Raw genomic sequence first — 16137 nt, forward strand, 5'->3', positions numbered from 1 at the left:
AGGCTTCAACCTATTTATTCGTAAGATCTACCACATGCATATCTTTGATGATCTTAGAATCTCATCAAAACCGGAACAGACGGTGTGACGTCAAAATTATTGATTTTTGTGGTCTTGAACACAAAAGTTACACATCATGGCAGCCTCTATAGATCGCGGGAATTTCAATTTTTAACGTTTTCAAATTAATACTGACGCTTATCTTGGCCGTATATCAACAGAATAGTATGACAAATCTTTGTCATATACATGTAATTAATCCTATCATTTATCATGTTAAAATCTTTTGGGTTGCCTTTCCCTTTAAGAAATAACAGAATTTCACTCTAATTCACATCCAGTTCTTAAAATTAATATAGTTATATACAAAATTGTGCAATTACTTAATGTCTTTTCCCCCACCATTATGTGCGGATGTTGTTTTTCATTTCCTTATCGGAATTGGTCAATTGTGTTCTCCAAATACATGATTTATTAAATAGCATCCATGGATAAAAGTGGATAACCAAGATGCTTTAGAGCATGAACAGTGAAGTGGAACATATATAAGACATTCCTCCTTCAGAAGATTGCAAAACATGAACGAACTCTACATCTCTCTACATAACTAATGGTAGATTCAGTCTTGATTCAAACGTAGTCACTGGAAGCATGGTGACGTCACAATCTTTTAACAGAGATTATGGATTCATAAAAGCTGATTAAATCTTCCTTGCAACCACAAGATACAAACTTAAATACATCCTTTGAAGATGTAGTCAAGTTTACACAAATCATACAGTCATAGAGGGATCGCAATGGTTCAAATATTCAATAACCATCTGGATCCTCATCACATAAAGAAGCAATACACCCTTATATACTCTTAAGTGTCCTGACAAGATTGAGGGGACGGGAATAATTATCCAAGGTGTAGTTATGAGGTCACAACATGAATTCGACATGTAGTAATACATTATTGGAAAGGTGTAGAAAACAGGTCAATATTTATCCTACAGCAAAAAGAAATTTTTTGAATTTGTGTTTCTTATTAGGAGTACATCGCCCTCTGTCTATGTGGATGCATGGTTTGGACAATCCAATGGCACATCTTTGGATATCGAGCCCGACTGCACTGGGTCCGAACACGATCTAGCCTTCTGTCGGCTGAATAAAGAGTGGGGCAACCAATCATGTTCTCATAGCGACGATGTAGGTGTTGAATGTACACCAACTGCAATAGGTAATCCACAGGGGTATCTTATCAGTCAATAAATCCACATACTTCTCTTTCAATTGTCCGAGAAAATGATCGCTAGATTTCAATTTTAATGTGCAGGATTTCACAATGTACGTTTATCGGACGGAAAAACCGCAGGACGGGGTCGGTTGGAAGTTTTCTACAATGGACAATGGGGATCGTTCTGTCTGGACAACTGGAGCCAAAATAACACGGATGTCGTCTGCAAAATGATGCACTTTAGGTTACTTCATCAGCTTTTACCGTCCACCATTAATTTTCGAATTTGAGAGAGAGAGAGAGAGAGAGAGAGAGAGAGAGAGAGAGACGTTCTCAAATAATTTATGTTGTAGATCGGGAGGTTTCTCTTCTTATAACGCTCCCCAAGGGACAGCACCCGTGCTAGTAAGTTCGCTGGGATGTTTTGGCAATGAATCGGACATCGGATATTGTACGGCAAATTTTCAGAAAGAGAACTGTCAGCAAACATCTGTTGGTGTGGACTGCACAGGTTGGTGATTGGGAAAATGTTCAAAATTTGAATTTGAAATATATACCGTATCGATTTTTATATTTATTCGTTTTAGGTGGTCTAAAAGTTCGTTTTGTCGATTCTGCCCAGAATTTCTCCGGTAGGGTGCAGGTGTACAAGGACGGTTCGTGGGGAGAGCTTTGTTCTTCTGCTCTTTCGGATAACGAAGCCAACGTTTTATGCAGCATGGCGGGCTTTAAGTAGGATGTATTTTCTTAAAACCACTTGCTTATAACATAATTTCTACTTCATCTAATTATCACGAATGCTCTAACGTATTACATTTAACTCATCCCTTCTCATTTAGGAATTCCCATGCACATATCATTCCTGGACCTGCCCATCTCACAGGTAAACATGGTGTCGTCAAGGTGATCGATCTTCAATGTGATGGATGGGAGGAGCATATTCAGCAGTGTTCTTATTCATCTTCTGGTGGATGCTCAAACGTAGGAGCGCATGCGCAATGTTTTGGTTTGTTTTTGTTGCTGTTCTCAATAGATTTGATTTTAACGTCGCTGTTCTTTGGTTCACACTAAAATTCATAATATTGAACATCATCAACAGTCAATTCAATTCAATTCATAATTTATTCGCAAGAAAATTCGTCCTGCAAATCATACCTCCCTCTACTATACAGCATGCACGGATTCCTACACCACAGCACGGGGGAATTTATCATCAACGGGGTATCCCCAGGACTATCCCAAGTCTGACTGTGTGTACACCATAACTCCCCCGAACACCACGGCCGAGATCTACAAACTGACCATTAAAGACCTCGATATCAACAGTACTGGAGACACCTTACAAGTATGACGTGACGTTATATATGACTTAAGTACAAGTTCAGGAAAATTTACATATCAGGGATGCCTTCTCCACTAACTCATGGGAAAAATATCTTTTCATAAATAGTCATTAACTTTTCGTCTGATAAACACGATTGTCTGAGGAATATCTTCATTGCTTTATATATTGCATGCAGTTCTGGGTTTGTTTGTTTTTTCTTTGTTTTGGTCATGATGATATTGTCGATATTTATAGATCACGGAGGGGCCAGGCGACCACACCCTAGCTTTGTTTTCCGGAAGTCACACGGATCCTCCTGTAGTAGCGGGGAAGGAATTTGTCGTCCGATTCACATCAGATATGGGAAGTCAAGGTCATCGCGGCTTTACCCTCGACTGGAGTCGTACGTATATAACGCTTAGCATGCCCGAACTTCAATGTCTAGAGCGCTCGATCTTGTGCCATCTTATTCCTCAGAGAAAGGTTTTCCTCCTGGCATTAGACATGGTTATAATATTTTAAGGACAGTTTAAATGTCCTTCTAGAATGTTTCAATATCAATACTGCCCGTCCAACAGTTCAGCCACCATGATTGTACACATTCGTGAAAACTTCTTAAAATTGTATTCAACAAACACTGTTATACCTAATAAAGTTCCGTATTTGTGATGAATCAATAATAACTACAGTCAACATTATAAGGATCCCTTCAGCTTTAGTACCCCCTTTGAAGACGGAGAGGCATACACTGCTTTGCACAGGTCGGTCGGTCCCTATAACTTGGTATAACGGATAGCTGGAGAACAATTTACGTCACAGACTTTATACAGTTCATTCCTATTGACAGGTTAGTAAAGTCAAGGTCATTATCAGGCCATGCAGGTTTTATGAATCTTATGTACAAGGACACTACCAGGCGAGACAGGTTTTATAAATCTTATGTACAAGGTCAAGGTCACTACCGGGTCAGAAATGTTTTAATATATCTTGTGCAACGGAGAAAGTTTTGTCTCATAAACATAGGAAACACCAGAGAGCTTTCCTACAGTTCTGCAGATTTCTCTCTGTCTATTTTTATTGGGTTTTTTTTTAAGTATCCATAGTATATACTGTAAATTATAAACCGGAAGTTCATACCGGAAGCAAATTGCTCTTATTCTACCGAATGTTTGCTAAATTGTTACACATCGTATTTTCCATCCTTACGCGAGATTCTGTAATGGGACGTAAAACAATAAATAAAACCTTTTCCTCTATTTCGGCAGCACTAACACTGGAGGATGCTATAACAGTGCTGTGTGACACCACATCCTGGAGGATTGTGGTGAACATGACCCTACTGCGCATGCTCTATCCAGACTCCGGAGTATCCCAGATTTACCTTTCGAAACAAAGCTGTACTGGCCACGTGGTTGATGATACGATTGTGTTCGATCAGTCGTACAGCAACTGTTCCACTTCTAAAACGGTTCATTTTTATGCATTTCAAAAACCTTCATCTGTCAATTACCGGTGGTGTGTTTTAACCATTTTCAGGTACCGGTAGTGTGTTTTAACAAACGGATATATCTATAATATTCTTTTCACAGAGTGTACATATGCAAGTATCTTAAAAGATCTTAGAGTTGTTTTAAATCTTGCATCGTCTCCCTTTATTTTCAAGATATCAGACCAGTTTGTGTCTTACGAGAATCAGCTGGTGTACCCTGAATCTAAAACGCCATTTCCCATCATTGTTCATGGCTACCGCTGGAGAGTGGATGTCAAGTGTGACCTTGACCGATACGAACACGTGACTCAACATTACAAGCCAACTGAGGTTCCACTTTCACAAACGACCTTTCATCATCAAGTAGGAGGAAGTGGTCACTATGATACCAAACTTCAGTTCTACACGGATCCTCAATATTTCCACGAGATCAATGTGAGAAATCGTTAACAATCTGATGTAACATCTGTATAGATCAATCTTACATAATTTCAAAGTTAACTTTCTTTCTTGGTATGTTGCGTTACTGTGTTTGTCATATCCTGCCCTGATTGGGCGGAGTTGTATGAGTGTTGTCATATCCTGTCCTGAATGGGCGGAGTTAAAATGAGTGTCGTCATATCCTACCCTGATGGGGCGGAGTTAAATGATACCGCCTCCACCTACCTGGATCTACAATACAGGCAATGCACCGATGAAAAGATAACCCCTTGTGAAATTTTATGATAAGGCTAATTGTTCAGAAAACAATTATAATCATCAAGGTAAAATGAAAAGATAAATAAATGAGCTGAAAGCTTTTCAAAAAACGAATTCCAAAAATATAGGGAGTTTTTTTTTTCTTTCAGGGCAACCCTATAATTGCAAATATTGGAGAGAACATTTACGTTAAAGTTTCTTTAAACAACAACGATTATGGAACAAAAATGCGATTGGACACATGTGAAGCAATGCCGGAAGCTATTTCAACGTCACAGAGCACATATGTCATCATAAAGAATGGGTGATTTGCACATTTCATTGCGAGACGAACAATTTCCAGAGAATTTGAGAACTTCTCACGAAATATTTTGATGATTGCTTTTTGTTTTGCAGATGCTCAGTGGACCCAAGTACACAGATCGTCTCCCAGGGAACACACGAGACACGGTTCCTGTTTAATGCATTCGTCTTCCCATCCAATCAGAACGCAGTGTACATTTCCTGTAATGCCACATTCTGTCCTACAACTGACTTTTCCTCAAAATGTGCTCAGACATGTCGTCATGGCAGATCAAAAATAATTGATCAGTCATATATACTTGTTTGATATTAAAAACGATAGATATCTACATTTATTACATGTTAGTTCTTTATACATTAAAACCTGACAAAGTGAATCACGAAAACGTCACTTCACATAAAAAAATACATTACATACATGTCGTTACAGTATTAAATGAAAGAGACGTGCTGTGAAAACTATTGTAAGAATCTGAATTTAGTTATGTACTGATATACTAACAGTGGTACCAACCGACACACCAAGTATTACAGAGTCGTACCGACACACCAAGTATTATACAGTCGTACTGACACACCAAGTCACATAGTTTTACACGGCTTACATACGACATGAACGTTGGATATATTCTGATATTGACATCGATACTATTTGAGATACCTGATGACGTGGACCATGCCAGCGGAGTCGCCCACGATCATCAGGCCCTTGTTGTCCACCACTAGTGAGTGAGGCACGTCAATCCAATCCCTCCCGATCTGATGAACTCTTAGCACTTGGCCATGCTTGTCAACCATGTGAATAGCGTTGTTATTCGCGTCTGTTATAATCACGTGACCGTAAATGTCGCAGGTCAGGTCTGTAGGGCAAAACATGTACTCCATCTTCAAACCCACTGGTCCGGTGTAAATAAACTTGACTTGCTCGTTTCGAGTGAAGACGATAACACGGCCTCTGTCTTTAGCGGTTTTGTCGATGACGCAGATTTCCTCCTCGACAGTTTCGGCTACCTTCACAGGGGACGTAAACAAGCGGATGTCGATACTGAAGGCCAGCCTCTTCATGACCTTTCCTGATTTGGTGATCTTCACAAGCTGCCGTTTGCTATACGGACGGATCTGCCTCCCGTCCGTACTCGGAGAATCCACGAGACAAGCCAGCAAGACGCCACTTCTACTCATGTGTATTCCCTGTGGATGAAGCGGAGAGGCGTTCAGAAATGTTTCTAATGTTCCATTCAAACGCAGGCGCTTGATGCAGCGTGTGTCAAAGCAGGACATGAATAAATCCCCATTGCGAGAAATGGCTAGGTCCCGGATGACAAAATCAAACTCGCCTGGCTTCTCCATGGACCCGTCAACGCCAACCAGTTGTATTTGTTTTGGGTTAGAGATGGAAGACATCCAAACTTCGGATTCCCCAAGTGGGACCATTGTATGGATTGGCTGGCCGTCCGAACAGGGAATGGAAGACACGCGAATCAAATCTAGGTCTCGGGTCGGCTTCAGCGTCTCGGCTTGCAAAGACCATGCCATTGTTGCCACTGGTTTTTCTTGGTGATTATGCCCAAACAGTTCTCGGATCCTTTCATCTGTTGATGACCCTGCAAGGAATACAGGTGGTTTGGCTTCTTGGGTTTGAATTTTCATGTCGACGGACGATATGAGAGACCTGAGGTCGTTTTCTGATCTGAGTATGCTGATGTCCTCGGCTTCATTGATTGCATTTTCAATGTTGCCAATCACTTCCTCTGTTGATTTCAGTTGTTCGTCTAAGCTCTCCTTTGATATTCTGTATTCACCCAAATCAACAGCGTTTTTCGACTCTACGTCATCGATGAGAGCGTTCCTGATACGATCGATGTCTTTGTGTAATTGTTCGGCTCTCTTGTTCACGATTTCGATGCACTCTTTAGATTTCTTGGTGTATGTCTCCTCCGATAAGTTGAGATTTGTCAAAGCATTCCTGGCGTCCGACTCGTACCAGGTCTTTACCGGCAAAATATGGGACTGAAGCTCGCCCCGTAATTTTGTCCCTGCCTCTGAAATACTGACGAACTGATGTCTCTGGTGGCCCTCTACGATACACTCGCTGCAAACGATTTTATTGCATTCCAGGCAGTGTAGCTGGACGTCTTTGTTGGGGTGCGAGAAACATCTCCGTAACTGACTTCTGGGAGTCATGGCTTCACTTCTCTCTCGCTGAAATTTGGGCACCAGCTGTTTCTGTTCTTTACGCGGGGTAGTTTTGGGCTGGTCTTTGGTCATCACGCTTTGTCCGATGTTGGGGAGCGGTTCTTTGATACGGAAATTAGAAACAGATTCCGGGCTCGTTTCCGCTGTTTGTAGATGAAAAGGGAGTCTAGGGGTTGATTTCACAGTGATTGTGTCGTCTGCTTTTAGATCAATTGTAAGTCCTGTGGAAATTTCTCGCATTTTATGTTTTGCGCCATCGGTTACCTCACGAGAGTGTTTACCTCGACAATCTCTACAGTAGTATTTCTGACATTGGTCGCAAAAGTAGGCTGCAGTCACGTGATCAGTACACACGCTGCATTTCACGGGTCCCGCGGGTGTAGGCTCACGCGTGCTAGTGGGAGTCTGTTCTTGCAGAGTGGCGGAGACCGAGGTCGTTTGTGAGAGAGGTACACTGGCCTTGGAATTTCTGTCGCTGGACTCCATGGTTAGTTGAATCACCGCATCACTAAAGGAATTCGTAATTCAAATTATAAGAATAAATTTCCCACCATTGGCGTAACATGGTTGTATCCTGTAAATGGTGTAAACATTAAACGAAACAATTAAACTGGCTACCTCTGGACAGTTCGCCGGTTTTAAAAGTGATTTGACAATTTATCGGTTTAAAAAGCGATCATCGCCACGGCAGAGTGACGCCTTTTAACTAATTAACATGCTGTATTATTTCTCGGGTGTCCTACCCTCGAGAGTCAATTAACGAATGAAAAGGAATTTAACAAGTAAACATTGGGTATGGAAAGTGATTCGATTTCTCTCATGACAGTACAGTGTATATGACAGTACAGTGCATGTGGAATAAAACTGCATGTAATTCAACCACAAGTTTTGTAGATGTAATAATTTTCAAATTACAGTTAATGAAGTAGAACTACGAGTATTTCAATTAGAGTTGTTCAAGTGTTGAAATTGTGTCTGTTTAACAACAGTTTTATCTATCTAAACAATATATCATTCATGTGTAGAATTAATAGAAATTCGGAGACCTCCATAGTTACCTGGGCTCTATTCAATCTTATTCAGATATAGTGATCTGTAATGGACACGTTTTGTTTTGAACATATTTTATTGATGAAATCAAAAGGATTGAGAACAAGTTCTAACAACTTACAAGTCCTTCTCCTAAAACACGAGTACTTCGATCAGAGAAAAATGATTCTTTTAATTTGAAGCAAATGTATGTTGCGATATCTCCGAATTTAGTTTTCTTGTTATCACATGAAATCTTAACTGTCCATGCTGTAAAGATTTTTTTTAAAACAAAATTTCAATAATATATATTAGAAGTAGAGTATAGAAATTGTTAACTGTCACAAGCTTAATCATCACCTGCTATGTGGAAAACTGCACGATAGTTTTAACACCAATCATGACAAGGACTCGAGATATGCCAACGTCTCACAGCGATGCGGATAGTTTAGTTCAGCAAATGCAGCCCAAATTTTCTCATCAAAATATTGCTTGAAAGCTCTTGATCGCAAAAACATGTTGCATGTATTCGCAAGAGAAATTGAAAGGCTTTGCGTTTATTCGCAAAAACATTGTGTTTGATAATTTAATTGCAAAATTCGTGTTTATTAGCAATAAAAACAATCTTGTTAAAAATGTCGAGCAAGTCTCCGTTGGAGGTCTAGAAATACGTTGAATAACGATTGTTGTTGAGTATTGACAAGCTTTCCACCAGTCACAGTATTAACAGCCACTTCTACCAACACTAGGTACAACAGCACTATATGTATCGCTCGATGGGAATAAGATAAATATTGTTTGAAAGGAACTGGGTTGTTAGGTAAAATTGAGTTAATTTATTCAAAGATGACAGGCATTCCATAGTACTGTAATTATAAAGAAAGATTTGCAGGTGTTAATTCAATATTCAGCACTCCTGACAAATGGTCTTTTCGTTCTGGAAATTTCCATAGGCTGGCCGACTCGAGACTAAAATTACGGACTGAAGAAACGAACATTCAACAATTATCAAAACTTCTTTCTTCTGTTAGATCTAACTCAAGCAATGATAAACCTAACCACGATTTACGGATTTATTTTATTTCGTAAATTTTTAAAAAGTTGTCATTTTCAAAAAATCGCACCGGCTTAGATCCGCCAAAGTTTGTTCACCACTTTTTTTCTCTCTCTCTCTTTTTTTTTTTATTTGGTTGCTATTTCAAGGTAGTTCAGTAAAAAGAATAGTACAGTAAGTTTTCATTTCAAATAATTTCACGATTTCTGATCAAGATAAATTCAATTAAAAGTTCAAACACGGACTTCACCTCATATACGAAACAATATTAAAGGTGCAAGCGATAACATATCAGAATTTACTGGGAAAATTCATTCCTTTATAGGTATAGAACTAATCTCTAGATATCATAAGTACATGCAGGTGTTTTTGTCGGTTGACATTCCCTAGGTACTAGCTATTCAAAATACATTTATTAGGTCAACTAAGTGACTCAGGTGATCTAATGCAATCATCCACAGTCCTATGTGTTAACAAGGACACACTTAACTTTCCTGAACTAATTCATTTCAAATTTGGTATAAAGCCTCTTGGAGTGGAGAGTCAAGATGGGTTCAAATCAAATTCTTTTGTATGGTGGCATATTTCTGTCATCACTTGTCAGATAATTATGTCGACTTGTCAGATAATCAAATAATTATGTTGACTTGTCAGTTAATCATGTTTAAAAGTGCCATTTAAAAGTTAAACTTGTGTCTGTGCAAAATTAGGACGTTTTAAATTACAAAATTGTCTGTTCACTAGTTTATTTGTAAATATAAACAAGGCTGGAGTCTTGTTCATAAAAACAGAATTAAGGCTATTAAAGATATTGCTCTTATTCTTGATTCCTGTGGGGATCCGGGTTAGAATAGGTCCTCAGTACCCCTTGCTTGTGGTTAGAGGCGACTAAATTATGCAGGCCTTCATATGAGACCGCAAAACCCCGAGGCCCCGTGTTGCAGCAGGTGTGGCACAATAAAGATCCCTCCCTGCTCAAAGCCCGTAAGTGCCAAACATACAAAAAAATGTAGGCCTAAATTTTGCAGCCCTTCATCGGCAATGGGGACATCTCCATGAGTGAACAAGATGTGTTTGCAAAACACGAATGCCCCTGATAATGGCCAATTCCGAAGATGGACAAATATCTTGGTACCAGTAGAAAGATTTTGTCACAAGAAATGCTCATGTACAATATGAAAGCTCTAATATTTACCATTTAGAAGTTATATGTCCAATGTCAGTTGTTTTTTTAAAGTAGATCAAATGTCAAGGTCAAAATGTTTAGTACCCACGGAAAGTTTAAAAAGTTATTAGCAAGGTTAAAGTTTTCAAATAGTAGGTCAAACTCCAAGGTCAAAGGGTAAAAAATGTTGGTACCCACGAAAAGGTCTTGTCACAAGGAACACTCATGTGAAATATCAAAGCTCTTGCTCTTACTGTTCAAAAGTTATTAACAAAGTTAGTTTTCAAAAAGTAGGTCAAACTCCAAGGTCAAGGGTCACAGGGTGACCAAATATCAAAGGTCTATCACTTACTGTTCAAAAGTTATTAGCAAGGTTAAAGTTTACATAAAGTAGGTCAAACTCCAAGGTCAAGGGTCAAAAATGTTGGTACCCAAGGAAAGGTCTTGTCAAAAGAAATACTCATGTGAAATATCAAAGCTCTATCACTTACTGTTCAAAAGTTATTTGCAAGGTTAAAGTTTCAGACAGAATGACAGAATTACAGACAGGACAAAAACAATATGCCCCCCTGATCTTCGATCTCGGAGGCAGAAAAATTCTTGAGCTGGGTGTTAAACAATATACAATCAATCCTATTCTTGCATTAAGAAGGTCCAACTTTAAATGAATTATATTTCATTGTTTAACAAAATAAAATCAATACATGCACCCAGGGGTGCATGAGCCGAGTTGCATGGGATACATTGTAAAGTCAGGAATGATGTGGCATATTTATAATTGTGAAGCACTAATTTCAGTTTCAAACTTTTCGAGTTAACTGTCCAGAAACCATATTTGTCTGAAGTTTTCAATCTATTTTCGGTCACTGTGACCTTGACCTTTGACATTTTTTCTCCAAAATCAATAGGGGCCTTGCTTTGCTGGTATCCAACAATATATCCAAGTTTCATTTGATTCAAATTAAAACAAAATTGAGTTATCCTCCAGAAACCAAACTTTTTTGAAATTTTAAATCTATTTTTGGTCACGGTGACCTTGACCTTTGACCTATTTTCTCCAAAATCAGTAGGGTCTTCCTTACCTGGTACATAACAATATCTTTAAGTATCATTTGATTCGGATTAAAACTTTTTGAGTTATCATCCGGAAACCAAATATTTCTGAAATTTTCATTCTATATTCAGTCAATGTGACCTTGACCTTTTTTCTCCAAAATAAATAGGGGTCTTCCTTACCTGGTACCCAACAATATATCAAAGTTTCATTTGATTCGGATTTAAACTTTCTGAGTTATCATCCGGAAACCATTTTCATTCTATATTCGGTCACTATGACCTTGACCTTTTTTTTCCAAAATCAATAGGGGTCTTCCTTACCTGGTACCCAACAATATATCAAAGTTTCATTTGATTAGATTGCAAACTTTTCGAGTTATCATCCGGAAACCAATTGTTGACGCCCAACCGCCCGCATCACCAAACCAATAGCCGAGTTCAACTTTGTTGCAACTCGGCTAATAAAAAAGGAAACAAAATATTTTTCTCTAAATACATGAATCAGTCCTTTTAAAGGGTCGCTGCATGTTACTCAGGTGACCAAAAGGGCCCATGGGCCTCTTCATTACTTTATAGCAGCTCTTTCCTTCGTGTTGTGGTCTTTTGACCTCTCCAAATTCAAAACACATACACAAAGTTAACAAAACTCTTTGATATGAAAGTTAGTAAAATTATACAAAATATTGCTGTTCAGTCTGCATAACCACATGTATTACCATAGCGACCCAACAATTTAAAACTTCAAGGTCAAACATCTGTAACAACCCAGGAACCTACATGTAATAAGCTCCATAACTAAGTAGTCCCAACATATACACGTAGAAATGAAGACATAGTCATATACATGTAGAAATGTAGACATAGAGAAATGTAGACATGTAGACATAGAGAAATGTAGACATGTAGAAATGTAGACATAGTCATTTACATGTAGAAATGTAGACATGTAGACATGTAGAAATGTAGACATGTAGAAATGTAGACATAGAGAAATGTAGAAATGTAGACATAGAGAAATGTAGACATGTAGACATAGAGAAATGTAGAAATGTAGACAAAGAGAAATGTAGACATAGAGAAATGTAGACATGTAGAAATGTAGACATAGAGAAATGTAGACATGTAGACATAGAGAAATGTAGAAATGTAGACATAGAGAAATGTAGACATGTAGAAATGTAGACATAGAGAAATGTAGACATAGTCATATACATGTAGAAATGTAGACATGTAGAAATATAGATATAAAGAAATGTAGACACGTAGACATAGAGAAATGTAGAAATGTGGACATAGAGAAATGTAGACATAGAGAAATGTAGAAATGTAGACATAGAGAAATGTAGACATAGAGAAATGTAGACATGTAGAAATGTAGACATAGAGAAATGTAGACATGTAGAAATGTAGACATAGAGAAATGTAGACATGTAGAAATGTAGACATGTAGAAATGTAGACATGTAGAAATGTAGACATAGAGAAATGTAGACATGTAGAAATGTAGACATAGAGAAATGTAGACATAGAGAAATGTAGACATAGTCATATACATGTAGAAATGTAGACATGTAGAAATGTAGACATAGAGAAATGTAGACATGTAGAAATGTAGACATAGAGAAATGTAGACATAGTCATATACATGTAGAAATGTAGACATAGTCATATACATGTAGAAATGTAGACATGTAGACATAGAAAAATGTAGACATGTAGACATAGTCATATACATGTAGAAATGTAAACACGTAGACATAGAGAAATGTAGAAATGTGGACATAGAGAAATGTAGACATAGAGAAATGTAGACATGTAGAAATGTAGACATGTAGAAATGTAGACATAGTCATATACATGTAGACATGTAGAAATGTAGACATGTAGAAATGTAGACATAGAGAAATGTAGACATGTAGACATAGAGAAATGTAGACATGTAGAAATGTAGACATAGAGAAATGTAGACATGTAGACATAGAGAAATGTAGACATGTAGACATAGAGAAATGTAGACATGTAGACATAGAGAAATGTAGACATGTAGAAATATAGATATAGAGAAATGTAGACACGTAGACATAGAGAAATGTAGAAATGTAGACATAGAGAAATGTGGACATAGAGAAATGTAGACATAGAGAAATGTAGACATAGAGAAATGTGGACATAGAGAAATGTAGACATGTAGAAATGTAGACATAGAGAAATGTAGACATGTAGAAATGTAGACATAGAGAAATGTAGACATGTAGAAATGTAGACATGTAGAAATGTAGACATGTAGAAATGTAGACATAGAGAAATGTAGACATAGAGAAATGTAGACATAGAGAAATGTAGACATGTATAAATGTAGACATGTATACATGTAGAAATGTAGACATGTAGACATGTAGAAATGTAGACATGTAGAAATGTAGACAGTCATATACATGTAGAAATGTAGACATGTAGAAATGTGGACATAGAGAAATGTAGACATAGAGAAATGTAGACATAGTCATATACATGTAGAAATGTAGACAGTCATATACATGTAGAAATGTAGACAGTCATATACATGTAGAAATGTAGACATGTAGAAATATAGATATAGAGAAATGTAGACACGTAGACATAGAGAAATGTAGAAATGTGGACATAGAGAAATGTAGAAATGTAGACATAGAGAAATGTAGACATGTAGAAATGTAGACATGTAGAAATGTAGACATGTAGAAATGTAGACATGTAGAAATGTAGACATAGAGAAATGTAGACATGTAGACATGTAGAAATGTAGACATGTAGACATGTAGAAATGTAGAAATGTAGACAGTCATATACATGTAGAAATGTAGACATGTAGAAATGTGGACATAGAGAAATGTAGACATAGAGAAATGTAGACATAGAGAAATGTAGACATAGTCATATACATGTAGAAATGTAGACATGTAGAAATGTAGACATAGAGAAATGTAGACATGTAGAAATGTAGACATAGAGAAATGTAGACATGTAGACATAGAGAAATGTAGACATAGTCATATACATGTAGAAATGTAGACATAGTCATATACATGTAGAAATGTAGACATGTAGAAATATAGATATAGAGAAATGTAGACATGTAGACATAGAGAAATGTAGACATAGAGAAATGTAGACAGAGAAATGTAGACATAGGGAAATGTAGACATGTAGAAATGTAGACATAGAGAAATGTAGACATGTAGACATAGAGAAATGTAGACATAATCATATACATGTAGAAATGTAGACATAATCATATACATGTAGAAATGTAGACATAGTCATATACATGTAGAAATGTAGACATGTAGAAATGTAGACATGTAGACATAGAGAAATGTAGACATGTAGAAATATAGACATAGAAAAATGTAGACATGTAGACATAGTCATATACATGTAGAAATGTAAACACGTAGACATAGAGAAATGTAGAAATGTGGACATAGAGAAATGTAGACATAGAGAAATGTAGACATGTAGAAATGTAGACATGTAGAAATGTAGACATAGAGAAATGTAGACATGTAGAAATGTAGACATAGAGAAATGTAGACATGTAGAAATGTAGACATGTAGAAATGTAGACATAGAGAAATGTAGACATAGAGAAATGTAGACATGTAGAAATGTAGACATAGTCATATACATGTAGAAATGTAGACATGTAGAAATGTAGACATAGAGAAATGTAGAAATGTAGACATAGAGAAATGTAGACATAGAGAAATGCAGACATGTAGAAATGTAGACATAGTCATATACATGTAGAAATGTAGACATGTAGAAATGTAGACATAGAGAAATGTAGACATGTAGAAATGTAGACATAGAGAAATGTAGACATGTAGACATAGAGAAATGTAGACATAGTCATATACATGTAGAAATGTAGACATGTAGAAATATAGACATAGAAAAATGTAGACATGTAGACATAGTCATATACATGTAGAAATGTAAACACGTAGACATAGAGAAATGTAGAAATGTGGACATAGAGAAATGTAGACATGTAGAAATGTAGACATGTAGAAATGTAGACATAGTCATATACATGTAGACATGTAGACATGTAGAAATGTAGACATGTAGAAATGTAGACATAGAGAAATGTAGACATGTAGACATAGAGAAATGTAGACATGTAGACATGTAGAAATGTAGACATGTAGACATGTAGAAATGTAGACATGTAGACATAGAGAAATGTAGACATGTAGACATAGAGAAATGTAGACATGTAGACACGTAGACATGTAGACATAGAGAAATGTAGACATGTAGAAATGTAGACATAGAGAAATGTAGACATGTAGACATAGAGAAATGTAGACATAGAGACATGTAGACATAGAGAAATGTAGACATGTAGACATAGAGAAATGTAGACATGTAGACATGTAGAAATGTAGACATGTAGAAATGTAGACATAGAGAAATGTAGACATGTAGACATAGAGAAATGTAGACATAGAGAAATGTAGACATGTAGACATAGAGAAATGTAGACATAGAGAAATGTAGACATAGTCATATACATGTAGAAATACAGACATGTAGAAATGTAGACATGTAGAAATGTA

The 16137-nt window shown here is 37.0% G+C and overlaps 2 protein-coding genes across 2 annotated transcripts in view; one reads left to right on the top strand and one right to left on the bottom strand.

Annotated features, from left to right (window-relative positions):
* Nucleotides 1-5369, top strand: part of LOC125650383 (deleted in malignant brain tumors 1 protein-like) — a 41090-nt gene extending 35721 nt beyond the window's left edge. The window contains exons 14-24 of the mRNA XM_048878641.2: nucleotides 1035-1222; nucleotides 1319-1463; nucleotides 1573-1730; nucleotides 1807-1951; nucleotides 2059-2225; nucleotides 2392-2564; nucleotides 2799-2946; nucleotides 3809-4011; nucleotides 4207-4467; nucleotides 4881-5035; nucleotides 5128-5369. Of these exons, the coding sequence (XP_048734598.2) occupies nucleotides 1035-1222; nucleotides 1319-1463; nucleotides 1573-1730; nucleotides 1807-1951; nucleotides 2059-2225; nucleotides 2392-2564; nucleotides 2799-2946; nucleotides 3809-4011; nucleotides 4207-4467; nucleotides 4881-5035; nucleotides 5128-5341 (1957 nt within the window). The 3' untranslated portion in view covers nucleotides 5342-5369. The remainder of the gene's footprint in view (nucleotides 1-1034; nucleotides 1223-1318; nucleotides 1464-1572; nucleotides 1731-1806; nucleotides 1952-2058; nucleotides 2226-2391; nucleotides 2565-2798; nucleotides 2947-3808; nucleotides 4012-4206; nucleotides 4468-4880; nucleotides 5036-5127) is intronic.
* A 313-nt stretch (nucleotides 5370-5682) lies between these two features.
* LOC125651390 (uncharacterized) lies at nucleotides 5683-6315 on the bottom strand. The gene has a single exon (XM_048879951.2). It carries the CDS (start codon nucleotides 6313-6315, stop codon nucleotides 5683-5685), a length of 633 nt encoding a protein of 210 aa, XP_048735908.2.
* Nucleotides 6316-16137: the final 9822 nt, after the last annotated feature.

The sequence above is a fragment of the Ostrea edulis genome, chromosome 5 (assembly GCF_947568905.1).
Source record: "Ostrea edulis chromosome 5, xbOstEdul1.1, whole genome shotgun sequence".
In the NCBI taxonomy this organism is placed as follows: domain Eukaryota; kingdom Metazoa; phylum Mollusca; class Bivalvia; order Ostreida; family Ostreidae; genus Ostrea; species Ostrea edulis.